General features: G+C 44.6%; 1 protein-coding gene across 1 annotated transcript in view; it reads left to right on the forward strand.

Annotated features, from left to right (window-relative positions):
• Positions 1–23,999, forward strand: part of LOC144120132 (neprilysin-1-like) — a 120,759-nt gene that overhangs the window by 75,753 nt on the left and 21,007 nt on the right. The window contains exons 18-29 of the mRNA XM_077652571.1: positions 500–586; positions 2,890–3,092; positions 3,199–3,381; positions 5,918–6,004; positions 6,630–6,760; positions 9,598–9,829; positions 19,673–19,771; positions 20,386–20,463; positions 20,543–20,655; positions 22,101–22,159; positions 22,237–22,288; positions 23,264–23,331. Of these exons, the coding sequence (XP_077508697.1) occupies positions 500–586; positions 2,890–3,092; positions 3,199–3,381; positions 5,918–6,004; positions 6,630–6,760; positions 9,598–9,829; positions 19,673–19,771; positions 20,386–20,463; positions 20,543–20,655; positions 22,101–22,159; positions 22,237–22,288; positions 23,264–23,331 (1,392 nt within the window). The remainder of the gene's footprint in view (positions 1–499; positions 587–2,889; positions 3,093–3,198; positions 3,382–5,917; positions 6,005–6,629; positions 6,761–9,597; positions 9,830–19,672; positions 19,772–20,385; positions 20,464–20,542; positions 20,656–22,100; positions 22,160–22,236; positions 22,289–23,263; positions 23,332–23,999) is intronic.

A 23,999-nucleotide genomic window follows, 5' to 3' on the forward strand; every position in this document is an offset into this window, starting at 1 on the left:
CGGCTTAAGCATTTGTAGCTAATTAAAACAACGCATCAGCGATTATGTAGAGATTTGTCATGTATTATCTGACCTAATCCGCCTTTACACGTCAGAGCCATCTTTTGCTTGTGCAACCGAAACCGAATCAGCTTAAAGAGGAAATTTATTTGCAAAATATTTGGCGGCAATAGGGAAATATGACATGGTCATTCATGTGTGCCAGTGTCTAAAACATCATTTCAAACAAGAATACACGCAATTAAAAATTTGATCTCTATAGAAATTTAAAGCAACGACGAGTAAAATATTCCGTCATTAGCTGAAGGCGATGACTGCGGATGCTTCACAATGAATGTAATAGTTACCGACACTATGGAATGAGTATATATATCTTGGACCAATTGATGTACCACGAGCTTTTTCGCCAGTGTATCAGCACCAGAGAGCAGATGAAGGGTGTTGGGCGATCATGATAATGAAACCGAGGGCATCGGGTTATGTATTTTGCTTTTTCCAGACAAACTGAACCACACCATCGTGTCCTACAGAGGCCAGACTGCCTTGCAGAAAGCTGCAGCGTTTTACTTGGGCTGCATAAACATAGGCAAGTTTGTCGCACAATGTTTCCGGAGCATGGCGTCATCGTGCGATGTTACATGGGGCAAAATACGCGTGGGATATAGCTAATGGCTATAACACAATGATAGTGGCATAAGGAGGCTCCAGCTATAGGTGGAGGAAGTCAAAGACTTGGTGTATAAATATTAGGTGGTTTTTAGCACCGCCTGCAGTCTGAACGGGGCAAATGAAAAGGACGAATGCTACGCCGTGTAGATATTAAACTAAAAAAAATGATGATTTCTAGTCTTTCAGATTTTTTGAGCGATTCTAATACTTATTTCGCATGCCCAAAAGGAATGATTGCGCTGCTACGATTTTCATCAGCAGCAATACTAGATAGGCTGCAGCGTTCTCTTCAGTCAAGGTAAGAAAGTTCGAAGAGAGACGCAAAAGCCGTGGTGCGTTGGCGACTCCGTAAGGAGCGAAATGGTCAGGGTGCATAAGGTTTGCCGATGGGTGTTTCAAGACAGGCCGACTTCACTCTGTGCTGCAAAAGAACTGCTAAAACCTGTGCGATTTCGCGAATTTTATCCCCTTCAAAGATGCAGTTATCCTGATCATTGCAGTTTTCAGTGTAAAATGCAGTTGGTGTACTGGGCTGAGCGACCTGAAATCGTCATTTTTTGTTTCGCCAATAAAGACTTTCTGCACCGCTGAAACCTCTGTGCTGAACTTATGAGTGGTCATGAGCTATGATATATGAACGAACAGATGGGTTATCAAAGAGCAGGTGTATATGCGGCACTGGCAGCGGTAAGAAAATGGTGGCTTTATAAAATATTCCAGTAGCAAGCCAGAGTTTGTTCATTTAGCTACCTTAAGTTTTGTCAGGATATTAAACACTGGAGGAGACGCATCAAGCGCGCAAAGAATCAGTTTTGGTTTGATTGTCGATTTAAGGGGGTAGTCCTCACGTACTTTATTTCTGTAACCGTTCTGTAAAGGTTTCTGTTATTGTCTTCTGTGAAATTTCATACAGGCACTTGTAAGCGCCACTGTATCCCAGGAGAAGCATTTACATGAAAAAAAGCCCTCAATAAATGGTGGTCGGTGCCACGAGGTGCCCCATATATAAACACCTCCTTCAGACTTGTCGTCACTCTGCCACAGAAAGATATTTCTTTATTTCATTGTGCAATGCTTTAAAAAAATACACTTGACATCCGAAGAAGACCATTAGTCAAAAGCACATTTCCCTTGCTCGCACAGCCTAGGAGGAACGGTTTGCACTGTGTTCCATTGTATATATATACGACATGCGGTCGAAAAGGTGTAGATGGCGGCTGTGCACGTGGCACCACCAACTGTGCAGAGCGCGAACAGCTCTCTGAAAAGTATCTAGAGGAAAGAAATATTGTACCGCCCGTAGCAAAATCTTGACTGCTGTGTCATTTCTCTACGTCATTGTACTGCGTTCTCATTGTTCTGAAAGACAATAGAATTGCCTGCAAAAATAAGCACCGGATGAAAACGAAACTCAAATTACATCCGCTGATGTATTAGCCTGTCCAACATTCAATCGCAATCAAGAGGCAGTTGTTTTACACTTGTGGAATCCGTGCATGCAGCATTTTGGTTTGGGAAGTGTGGTACGGGGATTGCCGTGCATTACGGGGAAAGAAATTTCTTTGTCAGTCCCTATTGTCCCAGCAACCGCACGCTCCCTTTATTTCTTCCATTAATTACCATAAATGTTCACTTGAAGTGTTACATAAAAGAAGGAGATAATTGTGTTATCAAGGCTAAATACAAGTTGGCCCGGTGACTTGGCTTTCAACGTGGGTATAAAGAACAATTCATATGCGGTGGCAAATGCGGATTGCCTTTTTTACTCCTGGAATGCTATGGCGAAACTTAACCCGTTTGATTTGAGGTGAACAGGCGTCGCGTCCCAATGTTGCGAGGGGGTAATGAAGCTTGGATCGGACGTTTGTAGATGGCTTCCGAATAAAACGTTGTTAAAGAGAAATAGGGACAGCACAAAAAAAGATCAGATTTCAAAGGTGCTTCCTTGACGGCTTAATTAGAATGCCTATTGAAAGGAAGAACTGGTAACAAATAAATAAATAAATAAATCGATCAATCAATAAATCAATGAATCTTTCATTTTCCCTGAAATAGAGAAAGGACTAAAAGATCGGAACCATCACAGAGGCCTCGTCCGGCTTTACAACTTGGCAGTCCAGCATAGGAACGGCAAACAATATATGATTCATTTAAAGCATTTAGAGTTTTCACGCTGCTGCGACCCATTTCTGTTTGCACCCTGCGCCCTGTGTTACGCAGAGATGCGCAATACCAAGGGCGTGAAGCCTCTGCTGGACGTACTGACGAGTCACGGCATACCACGATGGCCAATGCTTCAGGGGCGTGTGACTGAAGATGTTATGATAACGCTCGGCAACTTCATTCGAGAGGTGGGCCTCAACGCCATCGTCTCGGTGCGCGTTGGAGTTGACCAAGCGGACAACCAGAAACACATTCTTTACGTGAGTGCGGCTTCACGAAAGAGCGCTGTGCACGTCTCGACCTAGGCGCACTGTGGCGGCTTTACAGTCAACGTCTCGCTCTATCCTCGACCTTACTGCCCTGCAGATTGGCCAGCCAGAGTTCGGTGTGGAGCGCAGTGTGCTTCGGGGCCGCCACAAGAGCCCTTACTTCCGCATCTTGCACCGCTACAAGGTGTATATGTACCGCTCAGCGCTCATACTCGGTGCGACGGTGGCCGCCGCTGACCTGGTCAACGAGATTGCCGCCTTTGAGGGACGCCTCGCCGCGGTCAGTGACGTCCTTGGCTGAATTTGTGAATGAACGTTGCCTCAAACAGCGGTTACTTTGGGGCTAAGAACAAATGAGTTGTGGCGTTCTGGTAGTTACTAAGCGTACTGTCGGCAGGCAGCTTTTTCAGAAGTAATGCCAGGGTGACTCGAGGAACCGCTTAAATTGTTTAAACGTTATCATGGTATCAGTTGTGAATCTGATTTAAACAATTGTGCGCAAGATGCCACTAAAATCTTTTTATTTCTGGGAGAGAAGGAAGGGTTCAGTTGTGTAGGTTTACTATTTTTTTCTTGTCGCAAGCTTACTGGCTAGTGGCCGAATGAAGGGGCTCAATTAAAGAAGGTCCTCGAGTGGAAATGGATAATAATTGACAGTAAAGGAAGCAAGGATTAGTGTAGGCAGCTGGTCGTAATTAGTCGCAATTAGGACACCGTGGGCCCAACAACAGCCACTCGTTAACAAGAAAGGCGAGTGAGCCTCATGTAGCTTAACGTAGTTTCGTGTGAATACCCTGCGGAACAAGGTAGAAATAGAAAAATCAAACTTGCAGTGCTAATTAAAAGAATGCTTTTTTTAGTTTCTTGAATTGTGTGGTACTTGAGAAACAAAACGGAGGGCGGTTTATATGAATTTACAGATGATTACATCCTTGGCTCGCGTAAATCTGCAGCCACTTGAGAAAAAAAATTATAGGTCTATTATATCTGGAATAACGCGAGTTTCAGCGGCAGTTTTCCCGCAGAAGCCAGAGCGGTTAGATCACCAGAGAATCACAATCGGCCGCAGGCAGGGGAGCCAAGCCGATTGGATTTTCTATAATTAGGAGTGTGAAGGCGCTGTTTGTATTGTAGCCTTTCCACGCGTCTGTCTGCGTTTCGCGTCGCTGTCTGCGGCTCGAACGCCGGAGTCTTTTCGGTCCGGGCGTTTGGCTTCCGTTTCAGCGACCAGCATGGTGGAACCCTTAACGTCGCCTACGTTACGCTTGTGCCACGGCCTCTTGAACTGTGAAGTCTTCAAGCGTACTGCGTTTTGCCTTAGCTTTGGCTGCTTGCACGGCGGGATTTTATCAGCGTTGATGGTGCGCTTCAACTTTGGCGTCTCGTTATGCGGTTTAGGCTTGTGGATTTGAAAAACCACGGCGCCCATAGCTGGCAAGCAGAACAAAAGTCTCATAAGCAGCAAACACATGGGCGTGGTGTATGTGTGTGGTGTGTGTATGTGTGTGGCGTATGTGTGTGGCGCGATTCCTCCAACCAATCCGCGTTGCACCCAACATCCGTCGCTCGGTGCCCTCTCTCTCCACCTGTCCTCTCTTTGTCCAGCCGCCTCGCGCTTCTTTGTTGCAGCGTAGTGGCTGAAGCTGCCTGGAGCACGGCAGTTCTCTTTCTTCTGCCGTTCTCTTCCTCCTCACACTCCTTGGCGGTTACTCCGACGTCGATGTACGCGGAGATATCGGTTAGCGGAGCAATGACCACTGCGTTGTAAAGCGTAGGAGAACCTGACGTGCGTTTGATGGCCATCGTGCTGTCACAACTTCGTGCTCTATGTGTAAACCACAGCTTACGATTGATTGGCGAGCCTGAGTTCGTTCGCAGTAGCAAATCATCCGTTAGTTTTGATGCAGAATTGGGACAGGAAGCAATATTGGCAGAACGGTGCAGGTCACTTGAGAAGCAAACGAAACATCTAACTCGAAAGTGCAGCATCTGAGCAGTAAGGATCATGATAAACAGGCCCATGAGATATCTTTGAGACGTGCTTTTTGCCCTTCTTGGGCTGGCCATGAAAGACCGGTTTGTGGCGCCAGCCAGAAGGTCGATCCAAGATTAGCGGTGCTTCATTGTCGTCGGCTGCGCGAGGCCTGCCTTGGTGCTACAAAAGTACCAGGACACTTCATCCCTCAACATTTAATGGCCATGCTTCAGCGAAGACTTCACTGCTTTAATGTCAAATTTGTGGGCTAATTCTATGAATTCGAATATGCATATCTGGAGACGGCAGCTCAGTTGGATAAAAAAATCACAGTGTTGCCGCAGTGGATACGTACGCCAAAAAAGATTTGGAGAAGCAGCTACCACACTGAAAGCGTATTAGATCTTGCTTTCACGAGCTGGCTGGAACTGGTTCAGTAAACATTTCTGATGCGTGAAACCGTGCAGACCTCCTCGGCCATATATTTGCCAAATGCCTTATCATGGCTCAGGGCTCATTAAAGAAGAGGCCGTGGGGGCAATTGGTGTCAAAGAATCTATCATCGACGAGTACAAAGATGAGTTGACCTCAAAACTACACGAGTCAGTCGGGCTCTACTGTCAAAAAACCAGCACTCGACTGTGCCCGAGAGTTGTGTCGTCGGATGGAGCTTTCTGTTAAGATCGTCCATTACATCTCACGCAGTGGCATAACTAGACTGGGAGCATATTGAAGTATTCGGCCGGGGCATTAATTAAAACCTATTCGTAGTTTCCAAAATATATGGGTGTGGCAGTGAGGGAGCGCGATGTTTACGTCAGGAGCAATGTTTGCTTTACAGGCCGTGCCGGACCCAACGCCAGTGAACAATCCCCACAAGCTCTTCAAGACCATAACATTGGAGTCACTTGAAACAGCGATACCGCTGGTGAGTGCATCCTGCCCTTTCATTGGTAGCGTAGCTTAGTCAGTGCGGTTCCTTAGTTGCCTCTCAGGAAAAGTTCCACAGTGCGCGTATTATTTCGAGCGGAACTGATGCAATATTATGAGACTCTAACGCAATATGTAATTTTGCTCTTATTTTGCGCATGAACAGTAGGTGTTGCATGCTCACACGAGCGCTATTTTCTGGCTGAACCTGTACTAATCTGCTTCCTTTCATTTGAGTGAAGTTACCCTGACATATAAAGACATTCGCTGTCTCAATGCTCTGTGTGACATGCATGTAGAGCTATCATTCTACGAACTCCAGTGCGCTGTGGCATCACCCCAGAAAGAATACTTTTCATCCAGGAGGAACAATGTCATTGACCAGGTGGTCAGCATGGTATTCCTTCATTATCCCAGCTTGGAAAGGGTCACCGTAGTTGGCAATACCATATATATATATATATATATATATATATATATATATATATATATATATATATATATATATATATTGACTGACAAACAGCTTTTAACGCTCTGTGGAAGTTATCTGATACGGACCTCACCAAGCAGTAAACGCGGGAGCAGAGACGGCAACGTCAAACCGAGCCTTACTGCTCCAGGTGAAGTGGACACTCTTCCTGAACAACATCCTCAAAGACACGCCGATGACTCTGGACCTCAACGACAAAGTGGTGGTCGCCGACCAGGGCTACTTGCGACGGATGTCCATGGTCTTGAAGGACGAGCCACCGTGAGCACTCGGGTGGTCACCGCGCAACCCCTATGAGAGGCGGGGAGGAAGGGCATATATTTGAGTTGCTGAAATGGCAAGTAGAGCAAAAAGATGAGTCAAGGGCAGGCACCTCATTTGAATATTGTTCCCCTGCCACGGTGCGCTTGAGTGGTGTTTAAGGAGCGGGGGGGGGGGGGGCATATAAAGAAAAATGGCAGAAACTGTAGTCCATTTTTGTCGTGAGCATACTTGATCCAGCTTGATTAAGTGTCAGCGGGTTACTTTAAGAGCACGAGAATATTCATTCACTGGATTATAGATATTATTGAAAAAACTTAAGCAATCATTTATTTTTGAGGCGAAAATCTTCACTACGCCAGCTTTTCGAGCAGTCAGCGGGGCCGCAAGTTTGACCTGGAATGTAGCTAGAGGTCACGGTGGCCGCAAGTTTCACCTTGAATGTAGGTAGAGGTCAAACAATGAAAATAACTGGTGGTAGTCAGGTTCGAAACATGACTTCAGCTACAGCAGCGACACCAGCGGCAGTTACACCATCTATGTAGACTTTGACCGTGACCTTTGACATTTGACCTTGACCACTGGTCAAGGGGAGAGCATCTGGCGGCATCGCGTGCGCAGGTCATGAAAGTGGGTTGTGCATAAAACGCCGGTGAACTTTGATGCGTTCAGCGGAACGTTAGATGTGATCGATGCGACGCCTGTCGCGGAGACCGACACCCGAACCGCACCCGTACGGGAAGGAAAATGAAATAAATTTGGTTAAGGAAAGGAAATTACGCCTGTCTCACATATCTCGGTTCACACCCGAACCGCGTCTATGGAAACCGCCAGTCGCTCGACCACAAACGTAGCCAGGGAGATGCAGCTTTTCGCTTTCGACCGGGCTTAACCAGAGCTGAACCACCAGCAATTTTTTGTGTGAGCTTTGTAAGGTGCGTGCATGGTTCTCAAATACCACCTTGTGGCGCGTACATGGGGTCGACGATAAATGCGCTTTAAGGAAAGAATCCACGATTTTTTTTTCTCTGCAGGTAGTTCAGCTGTTCTAATACTTGTTGACAACACCTCAAGACGGGTGTCTTTCTGTGAGTTTATTGAAACAAAACAGAACTTGGCAGAGAACTTCTACCCACAACTGGAGAAACCGGCTGGCGGCAATAGCACCATGCCTACTTGTCTGTGGCCCCAATCGCACTAACACTGGTCCTTCGGCTTTATTTTCATTCAGAGTGGGGAAGAAAATAAGCAGATAATAAGTAGATAAGCATCTAGAAGATAAGCAGATAAGAAGAAAGAAGAAGATAAGCAGCTATCGGCCTAAGCAGTTCTCATCTTTGCGTTGTCGGTATCGATCAAGAAAAAACTAGTAGAGGTGTAGGAGCTAAATATTATTCTGTTCAACTCGATGTATTCAATTAGTTATGCAGTATATTACAGGGCAATTGATGCCGATAATTACTAATGCATTAATGCATTAGTAATTATGCATGAATTAATGCATTAGTAAGTATGCATTAGTAATTCCCGCGCCTCCACGAAATATGTTGCGGGAAAGAATATATTTACAGTTATTTGCAAAACGAATGAACAGCTACGGGCGGCACTCAGAACACAGCCAGAGATGAGTTCTCGTCTTCTTCCTCGTCCACTCGTTCACTCGCTCAATGTCGTCGTCGTCGTCTTCCCGCTGCAATATACGATTGCTGAGACCATGTTGAACACTACCGATGGAGAAGTATCAGCGAGTACGCGATTACATTATCAACGCACCTCGTCAAGCGGAATTGAGAGCGAGGGAAACGTGCATTGAGAGCGATACAAGAAGAAAACATATTTAAAAAGAAGTATTAATACTCCCGGAAATATTGACTTGGCATATAATATTTCGATATAATATCAGATGCAGGCCCGACCTGGTACCATTCTGGTGTAGTTATTAGAGTGGAAAGTCGCCTTGCTTTATGTTCTTTCTGCGAATGGCATTGAGTGTAGAGAGCAAGAATATTATTTTCTTTTGTTATTATGATAGTTCTTTCTTTTGTCTTTAATTATTAATTACGTATTCGCTGTTGTAACTGTCTTGGGAAAATAACGACTTGAATTGCTAAACTATGTACTATTTGTGGGTTAACGACGAGACATGAAGAGCTGAGCGTGGTGTCGCTGGTCAAAGGTTTTGGCGTTCTTTCCTCTGCGGCGCCTCAGGAGGCGTTCCTCATCCGCTCTTTTTGTCAAGGGTCGCGGGGGAACATAGAAGCGACACGAACTGCTTGCTACTGTTTACAAACCAAGTTGCCGCTCTTGGTTTCGCGAGGCCGTCTTCCTCTGCCAGGTGTCCCGCTTATGTTATATATTAAGCAGCCGCTCTCTATCATGTTTTGCTGGTTTTGCTTTCAATATTTTGCCAAACTCCACTGACATTCACCTATATTCTGGACGGTCATAGTCACTATTCGCGGTTCACTTGCATTCGCGCTCAAAAATTGTCTACATGAACACCGGCGCCCAAAACAGAAGGTGCGGCATGTCCGCGCCTACCCCGTATTTGAGGAGCGTTTAAGGGCGTTCGAAAGAGAAGGGAACGTGCTGAAGATAGAGCTGGCTTTATTGTTTCACGAATTACGTGATCTCGAGGGTCTGTCGCTGTCATCCTGGGGATTCGTGGTCTCATGGGTTATTTAAACACATAGCGTTTTAAACAGGAATCTGAAGAATACTTACCTCTACGCTTAAGCCATGGCTGAGGGCGCTGTTCTTACACACTTGGTGCAACATAGGTTGGCTAAAGAAAATGCGCAGTTTACTAAAGGAACTCCTTGCCATGCTCTATGCAGGTACGTCGTGGTCAACTACATCGCGTGGCGCGTAGTGCAGCTGCTAGGAGAGCTTTCCATTGACCGCCTGAGGCGGGCCCACTTTCGTTTCGACCGTTACCGGTACTCGCTGGTCCAAATACAGCCGTTATCTCGGCAGTGCTTCGACCTAACCGCCAAGTACATGCGCTTTGCCGTTGGGCGCATCGTCTATGACCGTGACACGCAGCGCCCCATCGAACGACACGCGAAGGTAAGTGCCTGCGGGCATCTTCGACGGGAGCGGCTGTGAGGGGTTGTATGCGTGTATTAATGGCGTACTACTCTTTACAAAGCCCTACTTGTGTAGACATTCTTTAGAACAAAAACTAGGCACAAAAGCATGTCTTTTAGGGCTTTTGAACAATGGGATAACAGTGGCATATAGCAAACTAACGATGCGTTTCGCCAATTGGTGATTCTTCTACCGAAGCTGAATAAAATAAAAAAAAACAGCTCATGAGCTGTTTTTCATGAGCTTCAGATGTCACGCTGTAGCCTCAGCTTGTGCAATATATCTGCTTACTGGCCTTTTCTAAGCTGCTGTTTTGAAGGCCCAACTTTTCAACCATGCATCGAGAACCGCTGGAACGGTTAAATTTCTTTGAGAACTACCCCGCGCTCAATGTATTTTAGGTATGTTATTACTCACAGCAACTGTTCTTGACCTCTCTGTGAGAAATCTTCAGGCAGGCGCACCATATAACAGAAAAGTTGATATTGTCATTGCTACGAACAAGCACTTAGGAAAATATTTACAGACAGGGAGTAGAAAGCCGGGTGAGAGGGTAGGTGGGTAGCGTCAGATTCTACCACAGTGAAGGCGCAACAACAAGTGGCACTGCAAAAAGATTTGAGAGCAAACACCTCAAGGCCGCTGTTTCATTCCAAGATTGCGTTATAGCCGCTACTTCCTTCTCATAAAGTTTGGTCTTTGGCAACTCAACGCTAAGAAACTTTGGCCTTTGGCAACTCAACGCAAAGTGGCGCACGTCTGCAGTTTGGACGAGAGTTTCAGCTGGTCGGAACCGGAATCTTTTTCGGAGGATTATCAGCACTGACCTTAAATTAACCTCTGTGCGGTAGAAGTGACCGGGAAGTGAGAAGGGGTTTCGGCAGGCGTGAGAAGTGCGACCACGCTCGTCCTCACTTCGTAGCGCCTCGTTGTTTTCTGTGGAACGTCATGACTCGTTGAACACTTAAGTTTGCGTGATGAAAGGAGCGCGAAATCAAGACGACGGACGAAGACAAAACACACACCACGAGCTCTTTTCGCGCTGTTCTTGCCATGGGTCGACACCGAATCGCCCAACTTTCCACCCTTGTCACTTAAGTTGACCCCGTGTACTGTGCGATGTGAGTGCACGTTAAAGAGCCACAGATGGTCTAATTAATTTCTGAAGGCCCTCACTGCGACATGTTCCGTCGGGAATGCACAACAATACTTGTCCAGTCTGGGCCCAACGACTGCACCCAAACCCGGTGTATCCGGTCGTAGTGCTGAAAAATGCATGGACTCGACAGTTGCGCAAACTTATTTATACAGAAAGGCAGGTAGAAGGCGTGTTGGAGTTGCGTGCTGCAGCGTACGCATTCCGTGCAGCCGTTTCGAAGCCGTACAGTCGTAAGCATTCCAATGACCCGCCAGAGCCAATCGCCGCCTGTTGTCTGTGGGAAAGTTGTCGGCACCGTAAAAATTGCTGCTGACGTCACTAGCAAATCTTGGAGGTAGCGTATGCTGCTATTCTAAGCATTCAAAGTAACCTTTTCCTGTTCGCAAGCAAACTTCTATAATACAACACGATGCTGGTAAATGGGGCTAATACGATGGAGCACTCCTCTCACAATGCTAGAGTTTACGGATCACCTGATGTGGTATTCCACCTACATGGTACAGTGCAAAAAAGTCAGGATGATATGGTTGTTCTTAGAAACAGCTGTGTGACAGTACGCATATCATATGTACAGGCTTATTTTCTTTAACCATTAAAGATTTTTATTTTGAAAACTATAAAAGATATGTTGGTGCGGTCTGTTCAGCAGGATTTTACTGCCAGGCGGACGTTATTTATTTATTTAATTATTTATTTATACATACTGCTAATCCAATTTGGGATTGTTGCAGGAGGGCAAAATAGGGTAATAAGAGTTGAAAAATACATCATTTTGGTGAAGATCGTAAAATAGACAACTAATAGTAAGGGTAAAGCAAAGGCACTGGAATTAACTGTGGAAATACAACCAAAAATACAACAACGCAGAATAACAATACAACGAACTGTATCATAACCATATCGAAACAAGGCAAATTAATCTCACAATAGTGGTGATGACAGAAGTTGCATCGCAATAGTTCCGAAAACAATACTGGTAGTCTGTGTATACCTGAACAAAGTTAACATTAAAAAGGCACACAGAATAGGAAGCAATATTAGCAACACAGAAAACACACATACAAAAATATTTGCTAGTTTAGTACCGAGCTCTCGATAGCAGCGCTGAACTTTCCTAACGATGAGCTGCTAGTTATTGAAGGGTTTAGACTGTTCCATAAACGAGTGGCAAACGAAAAAAATGTGTATTTGAAGCAGTTAGTATGGAAAGGGTACTCGTTAAGTGTATCAGAATGTTTGTGACGCGTCGATCTTGCTTTAGAAAAGAAAATATATTTAGTAACGTCAAGTTTTATTTGCTGGTGAATTAGTTGATACATCATCTTTTGTCGCGCGAGTTTACTACTTCTTTGGAGTGTTTCTATCTCCTCACGTTTCATTATTTCTGTTGGTGAGTCAGTGGTTTGGTATTTGTTAAATATAAATCTGACAGCTTTTCTTTGAACTGCTTCGAGTTTGGCAATATTTTGATTAGTATGAGGAACCAAACGACGTTACCATATTCTAAGACAGATCTAACCAAAGTGTTGTACGCTAATAATTTAGTTTGGGCAGGGGCTAGTCGCAGACGTCGTCTAATAAAAAAGAGTCGTTTTAGAGCTGTTGATGTAATCGTGACCACGTGGGCGTTCCACCGGAGGTCATCAGTTATTAGTAGACCGAGATATTTATGTTTCGTGACTGTAGTGAGTGGTATGTTATTTATGGTGTATGGAAAATTTGATTTATGTTTCTTCCTCGTTATTGTCATACAAGCTGATTCAGTAGCGTTAAGGGTCATCTGCCAGTCCGTGCACCATTTTGTTATAGGTTTCAGCTCATTGTTAAGGGTTTGATGGCCATCAACTGTGCTGATTTCCTTATAAATGATGCAATCATCTGCAAAAACTCGTATGTTGACATTAGTATTAGCGGCTAATCATTAATCAAGATTAAAAAGAGGATGGGGGCCAAGACACTGCCCTGGGGAACACCGGATACAACTTGGACTATGTGGGAAGTTTGTTGGTTAATTTCTACTAACTGGTTTCGATCTGATAAATAATTTCTAATCCAGCTAACTATAGGCCCTTGACCTAGTGTCGTCTCAAGCTTATTAATTAGTTTGTTCTGCGTAACCCGATCAAATGCCTTCGAAAAATCAAGTAGTACTAGGTCGGTTTGTTTTCGGCTATCTATGCTTTGCGATAAATTATGTATTAGTTCTATTAATTGAGTTACCGTGGAAAGCCCTTGGCGGAAACCATGCTGAAATGGTGATAATATACGTTAATCTTCGAGAAAAATTGTTATGTGCTTAAGAATAATATGCTCAAGTATTTTAGGCACTGAGCAGGTGATGGAAATGGGCCTGTAGTTAGTAACATCAGTTTTGCTTCCTGACTTGTGAATAGGGATGATTTTTGCTTTTTTCCATTCCTGTGGGAGTGTACACATTATTAATGATTTGTTAAAGATTATGCATAGATACTTAGCCATACATTCGGCATATCTTTCAAGAAAAAGATTTTGAATCATATCTGGTCCTGGGCCCTTTTTTGTATAGGGATTTCATAATAGATTTAAAACCCCGCACTCAGTAACAGTGGTTCAATGTGTTTCGTTCCCGAATATCTGAAGGGAGGAAGAGTAACGATGTCGTTAGTGAAAACTGAAGAAAAATAATCATTCAATGATGTGGCAAACTCAAGCCTTTCTTCTTCCGAGAGTGTATTATCAGTATTTTTCTTAGGATTTAAGTAGCTACAAAATTTTGTTGGGGACGTCCTTATAAAATTGTTTAGCGTATGAGTAAGATAGTGTGATTTAGCGGCCTTTAGTCGACCTTTCATGTACTGTATTGCTAAGGTGAGGTTTTTCCTTGTTTAAGTGCAAGATTTTAATTTGAGAGCTTTTTTGCTTCTACAAGGCACGAATTTCAGAATGCAATGCAATACAATGTTTTTAAAGGATTCCATAAAGTGTCAATGTCAGTTGTGCGACATGCAAGATTATAAAAGGAGTCAAACTCGAAGTTATGTATCTCATCTGGATCAATAATATTTAATAATATAACACAATAACATAAATTACCTATAAAGTCTTCACTTCTGATTTTACGGGGAAGGTTATATTGCGGAATCGATGGCTGTGAGTCCTGTTATTAAGTTTTCTTCTCTTTCAATGTGAGTCTAACTAACGCAGGTCAAATATACGCGATTGAAAGTTTGTTAAGTTGGCTTTTATGAATAAGTTAAACGAATAATAACTGAATATAAATTAAATAATAAAATGGCTTGGTATCGTCGCCGAAATCAATTTACCTACTTCTATACAGAGTTGTATGTAACGGACCACTTGCAATCGATTACTTGTATTTAAATACATTGTTTAAATTTGTAAAAAAATGAAAAAAGACTACTCTTTTACACGGTAACGTTTCGGGTATTTAAGTTATTGTTTTTATGTAATCGGTTATCGGTAATAAATTACCTCTTTTCAAAAAAAGTCTACGGGGGCGAAGCGTTCGTGTGGATTTGATTGCGACGAACAGTTCAGTCGTGCACGAAGGTGCGCATGGCTGCCTGACGTGTTGCGCTTTCCGCGGTGTTCGTAAGGGCCGAAGCTGGCGCCATCTATAGATGCTTCTTGCAATATGTCGTGCCTAGCTAATTCCTTCTAATAAAAACTGCTTTTTCTTGAACGGTCAGAAACAGCTCAAGACTGGCGTCGGCGATAAGAAAGAATACTTGCAAGACAGGCGCTGACTACCAACTGATTCATTTAGCTTTCAAGGAATACAGTTTATGGACCTCCTTCACCCCGCGACGTCACGAAGATGCGGTGGCGCTGATGTTAGCAGCGACTTTCGCATGGTAGGCAAAACAGGTTCCGCTTGCCCGTGCCTACCGCAGCTGCCGCAGTTACCGGCGGCTGCTTCAAGCCTGTGCACTGCAGAAGCAGCATATATTGACCAGATGCGTCACTGCTGCATCCGCGTAGTAGCATAAAAAATATTAAATTAGCCTCGATAGGTTTCTCGCGCATAAATGCCGCATTTGGAAACTGGCTAACAGGCATTGGGCCACGGTAGTAAAGCGCGAAGTCTGGGAGTCGATAGGCACTGCCACTCAATGCACTTAATGCATGCAAGTTACTGCGTTCATTCACCTGAACTTCAGGATAGTAGGCTGATAATTGCTCAAGGAAAAAAAAGACATGTAGCTGCACACGTACTTATCACCTTGAGCCGGAATGCACGGGGCGCCGACAGGTTCACTCGCCCCCAAGGAATGCGTTTTTTTGTTAATAGCACACCATGTTTAAATGGCGCGTTTTGTGACATTTAATAGTTACTTGAAACTGTTTCTTGATATGACGACGTAATTATTTCATTCGAGTAGAAAGAAGTCTGGTAAGTTGTGTCAATCTTGCGCGGTCGCGTTGGTGTGCTTAGAATAGCGTACCTTAAGTGTGCTGAACGCCATATGCTTTTTCATTGCATCATGCATGTGTCATGTTTCATGAGGTAATACATGATCGCGAAGCTTGTTTGGAAAGAAGCAGCCGCAGGCGTGCTACTAACAGACACGTGGCGAGATTGAGAGGGGACGCGGCATGAAAAGTGTTTTCGTTGTAACTAAACTTGGTGTAAATATGAAATTGCTACGCTAGTTTCAGTCATTCCTTTTATTTATAGCTATACCTGGCGCAGTTCTGGGTAATTATAATTAACACCGTCGTCAAGTCCCCCCAAGCTAGGTCTCTAATTGAGTAGATAGTGTGCAGTTTTTTTTTTATGCCAGCATGTGCATAAAGCCCTGTTCTGTATGATGACGCGATTAGTTGTTTTTCTATATGATCAGTACTTATGCATGCATAGTTACATGAAAACGTTTCTTACAAAAAATAACTAACACAATACTGCACGTGTAGGGAAAAAAATCGAGAGATTTATTACGCTCCTCAACGTCTCAGGAATAGATTGCGACAAATGGAATCATATGATTTTCATGCGAATTACGAAGGTGAGTGATCCAGTCGCAGAAAATGTGAGAGGTCAGAAAACGAGCCTTAAAGTTTATTCCCTCGTTTATGGCATCTTCGCTTTCGCTTTGGTCAAAGAAATGCGGCACTGAAATCAAAGAAATTACCTCACAATTTTTGACGACCACACTTCTAAAAAGCGTAATTTATAAATTTGTACTCAATATTTTGCTATAATTTTTCGTCACGAAACTAGACTTCAGGGCTAGGAAAGGAAATAATTCTAGAAATCAAAAATTTTCACCAAATCGACCAGCTTAACAAGAGGACAAGTCGGCCTGGCTGGTGCGTGGTCATGCGGCTAAAAACAGCGCTAAGCGAGACAGGAGATCGGGGACACGACTCTGTCCCCCCTTTTCGCGCAGCGCGACACGTACGTATGTCAGCAGACGATGAGCGCATGTCTGCTCCGGCGAAACAACGCCAGCACTTCCCCTCACTAGTGTCCTGAAGTAAAATCATTCCGGCTAGTGCAGAGTGTCAAAACTTGTTTTATTCAATGCCTAGCGCATAAATAAACGGCAGGAACGCTTTCTACATGTTTACTACTAACCATATATACAATACACAGTGGCAAACTATTTCTCTTTATAGGCCGCACGTGGACAACGCGAGCTCGTGTACTTCGACAAATTACTAAGTTGGAAGCATCGACCATTGCTGTGATTCGCAGAAACTGGAAACGCGCCTACAGGCCTTGAAAACCCGCGCTCAACACCTATCCGCGACGCCACTCCCCGACCTTTTGCCTACCACGAGCTCGCTAGCGACTGCAGCGCCACCTCGTTTGTTTACAAACATGCAGGAGGTTCATAGGTGCAACGATCGCCAGTGCACAGAATCTATCACACGATCAAGCGATAAGCCTATATTTCTTTGTGCAGTCATTGCTTACTGAGAGCACCCGCCACAGGTTTACACAGCAAAAAGCAAGAAGTGATACGAAACCGGATATAACCTGGAATAGACAGCAAATAATCAGTGTTTATCAACGCAGAATTGTATGTCTCTTAGCCAGGCTGCGTCAAAAGAGACAAAGAAAAAAGGCGAAAACAAAGAACCAGTGTCGACAGTTAAAACCGTTCGATGCAAAGCAGTGTCAAAAATGAAAAAGCAACCCCAGTCAAAGGGTATTCAAGGCTTATGAAACTCGCAGAAAAGACCGCAGGAATCACCACCCACACAAACAAAAAAAAAACAGCCTACACGTGTCCGTCCAGAAATCGCAGCTCCGGAAATAAAAAAGAACCTTGGATAATCTCTTGTTCTAGAGAGAGAGCGAGAGAGAGAGAAAGAGAGAGAGAAAGAGAGAGAGGAGAGACAACTTTATTCGCCACTGGTGTCGGAAATTAGGGCAGGTGGTTTCTGTGTGGCCCCAGGTGGGGGCGACATCCTGGGCCCACGAAATCAGTGCTTATGCGAGAAACTTGGATTTGCTTAAAATCGGTTTACATCCAAAGCTGCTACAGTCGTGTGATGAGAAACCGCAGTATTTATTTTGTAGCGGTAGCTACATTACGATAGCATTTCAAGCATTTAACGTGGCAGCGCGGTGGCGGTGCCGGCGCCGCCACCCTGTGACTGCGCCGCCATGCTGCCACGTGGGGCGGAGCAGCTGCCGGCGGCGCGGAGCCGTGGCTGATCACGTGGTTGGTCACGTGACCAAGTTCCACTCGGCCAGCTGTAGCTATCGCGTCACTCCAGGTTTAACCAGAGCTAAACCACCGCCAATTTTTTAAAACAAAAATCTGTAAAGGGTAAACAAAATCAGCCTGTATATTCTTGCACCGTTAAAACGATCCCGTTATTATCGACGACTCGTATTTTGGACAATTTTACTGGGCACCAAAATGTTTCAGTGTATTTACGCTTCGTCAATGTGGAAACCACCTGTCTGGACAATGGACACGTTGAAAATGTATGGAGCCCTTTGGAGCCCTTCTATTTTTGTCTCGTTAATATGGACAACGATGAGATAGGATAGAAGAACTTTATTTAGCTCTAGCGCAAGTGCATTTATGCGGTTCACATGAGTCCATCTTCGCAATGGTCGGAGACCCCTATTCCAGGGCTCCGCTGGATGCTGCCGCCAGCCGAGCTCGCCTTATTAGACCGATCTGGTCATCGCGGCAGTCGCTGGAGAGCATACCATCCCACTGCTCCGCACTTTGTTTTGCTATAATTGGAACGATGTAGACTTTTTAACATGCCCATGTTATGTGACATAGTTTAGGTTTTTCATGGCACCACGGACACTTGATTTTGTAAAGTGCGGGGTGGATTTCACTTTGTTTAGGTTTGTATATGACCCCGTTTGTAGTTGTCCCCATGTGACAGCCTCTTCTTTGCTTAAGGATTTGTGCGGTGGTGGGTACCGCATCCTGCTGCCTTTGTAGTTGTTTAGTATGGCCGAGTATTCCTGAGGCACTGGCAGGGATTCCTCAAGGTCGTTGACGTTTGATGCTCGGTAGTTAGTATATCCTCGAGCTATCCTCTCCGCCTCTTGATTTCCTGCCACCCGCGTGTGCCCCGGTAACCAGCTGATCTTAGGTTTGGTCGGTTCTGCATCTGTCTGTTGTGTCCTGCAGTCTACAGAGCGCAGTATGCGGAGCGCTCAGTGACCGACTCTGCCGCAAAGTTAGTTGCGGCAGGCTGCTTGTGAGTCAGTAAGAAGTGTCAGTGACCGCCCAATCCGATAGCCCTCCGCTGCCGCTAGAGCGACGGCCGCCTCTTCAGCCTCGGCTATGATGAGAACAAAATGATGATGAGAACAACGATGAGAACTAAATTCCGAGCGACTGTGCCAGATTTTCCGCTCTTGGTATTTTGCGTGCAGAACACGAGCAAAAGGCAGTGCGAAAGTGCGAATGCCCCAATAAAGTGCTTTTTGCATTTGAACGGTTTCATGAATTACAGTAGCACCGTGCCTTACCATTTGCCGCATTGCATGAACGGCTGCTAAAAAAAATCCTTCTATGTGCCACGTTTAGAACCACTTTCAGCAGCGGCCAGCCGAGTGAGTACAGAGTGCTTGGGATGTGAACAGTGTTAGGAGATATTTCTTCACTCCTAGAGGCGCCGTCACGCGTCTCATGAACCACTAGAAAATGTGCTAAAATTTGCACCACATGATTTTAGAGATAATGGCGACACAAATAATGTAACTGGGACTTTCAAAATTGCTCGATTTCCACTTGAGTGCCCGCCGCTACGCAGAGAAGCGTCCGTATATATAAAGCTTTTTTTCATATTTTTTTGGTTTCCTTTATGATTCGTCATTACGGACGACTCGCTTTATGGACACTTTTAGTTAGAAACCAAAGTGTCCATATTAAAGAGGCGCGACTGTATATACAGCCAGTATTTTGTCGAACTCCGCTTTAAAATTAAACTAACATGGAAGTTCTTGCCTATGGCACTGTCCATTAGGCGCACGAAAAAAAAAATCACCTTGTTGTAAGGGCTGGAGGCAAATGCGAGACCTAAAGCTTCGCCTTATGTGTAAAGGTCCGTTTAAATTTGATTCAAGACATGCAAGCCTCTGCCGGCTTAAAAAAAGTATCTTTCATTGTGCAAAAAAAAAAAAAACTCATCGTAGGCATGCGCGCCGCCTTCTATTTTTTTTTTTGTAAACGTAGGTGCAAGAGATCGCGGACGAAGTAAAAGATGCCTTCGCCATTCTTCTGGACCTGGTGGAGTGGATGACCTACGAGAACAAGAAATCCGCTATTTTCAAGGTGACTATTTTAGACTCATTTCTTGAAAAAAAGATAGGTTGTGGAAACAAAGGTGCTTTCGACATGGAGTATGATGTCCGTGATAGAGAGATGACAGGTAGGTGAGTTTCTTGCGAACACAAGGTGAACAAGAAATTGGGAAGCCTTAGGGAGCTCGCCAACGTTTCCACAAGAGGACTTGTCTTCGGCATCGTCTTTTGCGGCTGAGCAACGCTTTCTCTCGGGCTAAGTGTTTTCGATTTTTTGTGGCTTCCTATGATGTGGCTGAATACAACAATAAAACAGAATAAAAACAATATTGTGGAGTATTTGTGTCTGCTTAGCATTCCTGCTGTGTTTGCGCTGCAGCATGCCTTGACGCTGTTTGCATGGGAGATGAATATGGTCAGGGCTATCTAAGAGGCTACTGAAACAGCGAAGAAATAAATTGTCTTTCACATTGTAGGCAGCGGAATAATGTAGACTGGGAGTCGTTCAGCGCTGATTAATTAGGCGCTTTTTTTCATGCTACCTATTAGAGGTCGGTTCATAAAAAGGAGCATAGCTTCGTTGTCCGTAATTAGACCATGGACCATGTGCGACGTCTAAGCATGCTTTTGTTCCAAATATTGCAGCTGCGAGAAATGAAAGTTAACACCGGCTACCCACTCTGGATCAGGAGCGACACGGAGTTGAACGAGTACTACTCTGTGGTACGTTTGCTGCGCACTTGACTCGAGTTAACGCAGTGCGAATTGTGGTCACAGTATGGACTTCTTATAAACATTGCAGATACCTGACCTGAGGAAAGAAGAGTTTTTTGTATCCGCCCTCCACGTAATCAAAGCAAGCGTGGCTAATGACTTACGCAAGCTCAAGTTCATCGGCTACAGAAATGACTTTGGGTGAGGCGGCCAACATTGTTGGGGTGGCTAGATGCGAATACAAGTTCGCGACATGTGCGGAGTTTAGGTAGGTTTAAGGCATTGAACATGTCTTGGACGGAAAGCTTTGCATTTTGCAGCCACGGCTGTATGGAAAAATTTTGCCGAAATCGTGGCGTAGTCGTTGTCCTCCCACACAGGTCTGCTGCACCTTCAGACCCCTATCGCCCGACGCCGCACCCCATGACTGTACGCTGCACCCAACTACTCAGCCAGTGCCAACGACGCAACTCCACACCGTACCCTCACAATGCCCTCGCTGCGCCTGTCATGGCGGACGTTACTGTTGTACGGGTGGATGAGCGATCATGCGAGACCATGCGAAGTGCGTGTGTAACCTACTCCCCTACCATAACCACACACCTCACCTCCCTCAATGCCACACCCTTATCCAGAGTTACAAAACTTAGCTACTGACACCAGAATCTTTTACCGCACCAGCTAACGCTGCAAGCTGTTTTGGGGAATAATAATAATAATAATAACAATAATAATAATAATAATTGGTTTTTGGGGAAAGGAAATGGCGCAGTATCTGTCTCATATATCGTTGGACACCTGAACCGCGCCGTAAGGGAAGGGACAAAGGAGAGAGTTAAAGAAGAGAGGAAGAAAGAGGTGCCGTAGTGGAGGGCTTCGGAATAATGTCGACCACCTGGGGATCTTTAACGTGCACTGACATCGCACAGCACAAGGGCGCCTGAGCGTTTTTCCTCCATCGAAACGCGGCCACTGCGGTCGTGTTCGAACCCGGGAACTCCGGATCAGTAGGGGAATGTCCAGTGGATTTTATTTCGTTGTATGTGTTGCGCCTGCAAGCGATATGACGGCCGCGCCTCGATGCTAAGATGGAAAAGCTAGAAGTAATTTGGTTAAGTTAGGAAGGCATCCTTCTGAAACAGGAGTTAATTATCACGCCTCCCCTTTTAGAAGTCGTGGAATTTTTTTTATGCCAACATAAATATTTTTGCTATATCTGGTCATAGTTGTCATTCCGACAAACTCTTGAGCAGCACTTTTCGTTAGCCCTGCCTCTTCGAAGTCGCAAGAAAACTGATTTCCTTTTCGTTTTATAAACGGCTGTGTTGAAGAAAAAACGTTTTGAAACAATGTTCAGCTAGGGTGTGCGAACGAAGCCATGGTGAATTGGATTAGCGGGAAGAACAGCTGATTTGTGTTTGAAAATACTTCTGGCGAAACCAATTCTTCAGAAACATAGAAAGTATGCGTAGTCTTTCCTCTTCATAGGCATTCCAGTGGAAACTATTTCGTCGAGCTTCAGTGAGCGTCTTTTAGTAAATGATGATGCGACTAAAGCACTTTGTTAGTAAACGGTAATACTCTTTCGGGAGCCATCTTCTTAGGGCTCTCTCTAGCTGAAGGTTGGACATTACGCCACTGTGCAGGTGGGTCGAGATGCAGGACCAAGCGGACCCGAAATACCAGTACCTCGGCAATTTCATTAGTAAGTGCTGCCAAGAAGGTTTTCTTAGGCAATTATAGAATAGCCCCAATAATCGAGAGCTTTCAACGCCTGTGCAGTGCTGCCTGAAGCCTATCTTCACGACCCCTTCTTCAGACTGACGGCAAGCCCGTGAGTATTTTTTAACATTTCTTCTAAACTTTACAAGCGGAGCGCAAGCAGGAAAAGTAAGGGACATTTGGTTACTTCCTATGATTTGTGTTGTTTTTCGTTAATAAATGCTACGAAATTCAGAGAGGACAATTTCATCAAGCTAGTCATTACTGTGTTCACAGTTTGTGTAAGTCTTTAACAACACAAGAGGAACAAAATAGGCCGGTGTCTCTAGCATATATAATGTGCTTCATCTCCTTGCTTGTATTAGGTCCGGATTGCTATATATGTGTAAACTTGTATAGGCACAAAAGCAATATCCTGCGGCATGACATTGAAAAACGAAATCAGATCTAAAATAAGAATGTTAAGGAAAAAATACCGCATTGAAGCTAAAGGTGGTAAACGCCGGACAAAAGGCAACCAAAATTTTGGAAGGCGTTGGGATTCGATCTTGTTTAATATGTTTGCTTTTCAATCGACGAAGGCGTGATCAGCTGTTTTGTTCTTGTAAATCCTTGCGACACACATTTAGAACTGCGTTCGTTGAGAATTAGACGTTGTATTCTCTTTGAAATTTATGACACCCTTTGTCAAGGATCCTCGCATTCTTTGCAATAACGGCATCGCATGAGATAGGTGGCTTGTGAGGATCTTTTTGCGTTCACTTCTGCCAAAAGAATCCTTTTTTCCCTCGGCAGATATAGGTTTTCCATCACATTCGAGATAAGGTATCGCTTTTATAACTTGATGGTATTCCACGTCTTTACTTCTTGAGTTTAATAAAAGTTTTGGGCTGAGAAAATTTATACTCTAGCTTGGTGATATAACTTAAGCTGCCAACCTATATTATAGTGGTTTCTCTTCTTAAACGGTTATGCATGACACCGCTCCTGCGTGTCGTACTACTAACGATATTAAAAAAAAAACTTGTGGGAAGAGAGGTTACAACCGTTAGAGAACATTCCTGAAGTAATCTGTATTCGGTTGCAGATCCGTCAACTTTGGTGCCCTGGGGACAATGCTAGGCCATTACATGACGCTTGGCTTGTCGTCCTACGGTAAGGAGAAGGGCGCCACCTACCTGTTGCTTGGTTCCGTTCGAGCAGTTCTTCTCCATTATATTATTGCAGGTCACTGCTGTAAAGGACTCACTGCTTGGTGACGGCATAACTGTTACATTTTCGGGTGTACTCAAAGAGAACATTACAGTCTGGAGCTCCAAAGCATTTGGTTTCACCATCACAAATGTTTACTTCAGCCCTTAGTAGCGCCGTAGTGAGGCGCACCTAATAAGATTTAACTGCTGACGTATATTTTTGTGCCCCTATATATGAACGGGACACAGATATTTTGCTTTATTTCGCTGCCAGTGAAATGCGGGCCAGTGAATTTGTGCTCAGCACAGAGTGCTAACACTGAGACAGAGAGATCTTGAAAATTCAGTAAGCCTTAGGAAACACTGAACTCCGAATCTAGTTTTCACACGAAGATGGTTTTTCTGCGGTGTCCATAAGAAATTATACTCCACCATAGCAAGTAGGGGTAGCTTTACTGCGGCTACATCCCTGTAAAGTAGTTGATGGTGGTGGTAAAACTTTATATTCCATAGCAGGGGTCCTGAAGGACGCTCGGCTAGGCGCCAGGTGTAGAGGGCGTCTCCCACGTCGGCACAGAGAGCCCGAAGCTCTCCGCCGCCGCGCGGGCCTCCTGGACAGCCCGAAGCTGG

Source organism: Amblyomma americanum, chromosome 2 (assembly GCF_052857255.1).
Source record: "Amblyomma americanum isolate KBUSLIRL-KWMA chromosome 2, ASM5285725v1, whole genome shotgun sequence".
Taxonomy (NCBI): Eukaryota; Metazoa; Arthropoda; class Arachnida; order Ixodida; family Ixodidae; genus Amblyomma; species Amblyomma americanum.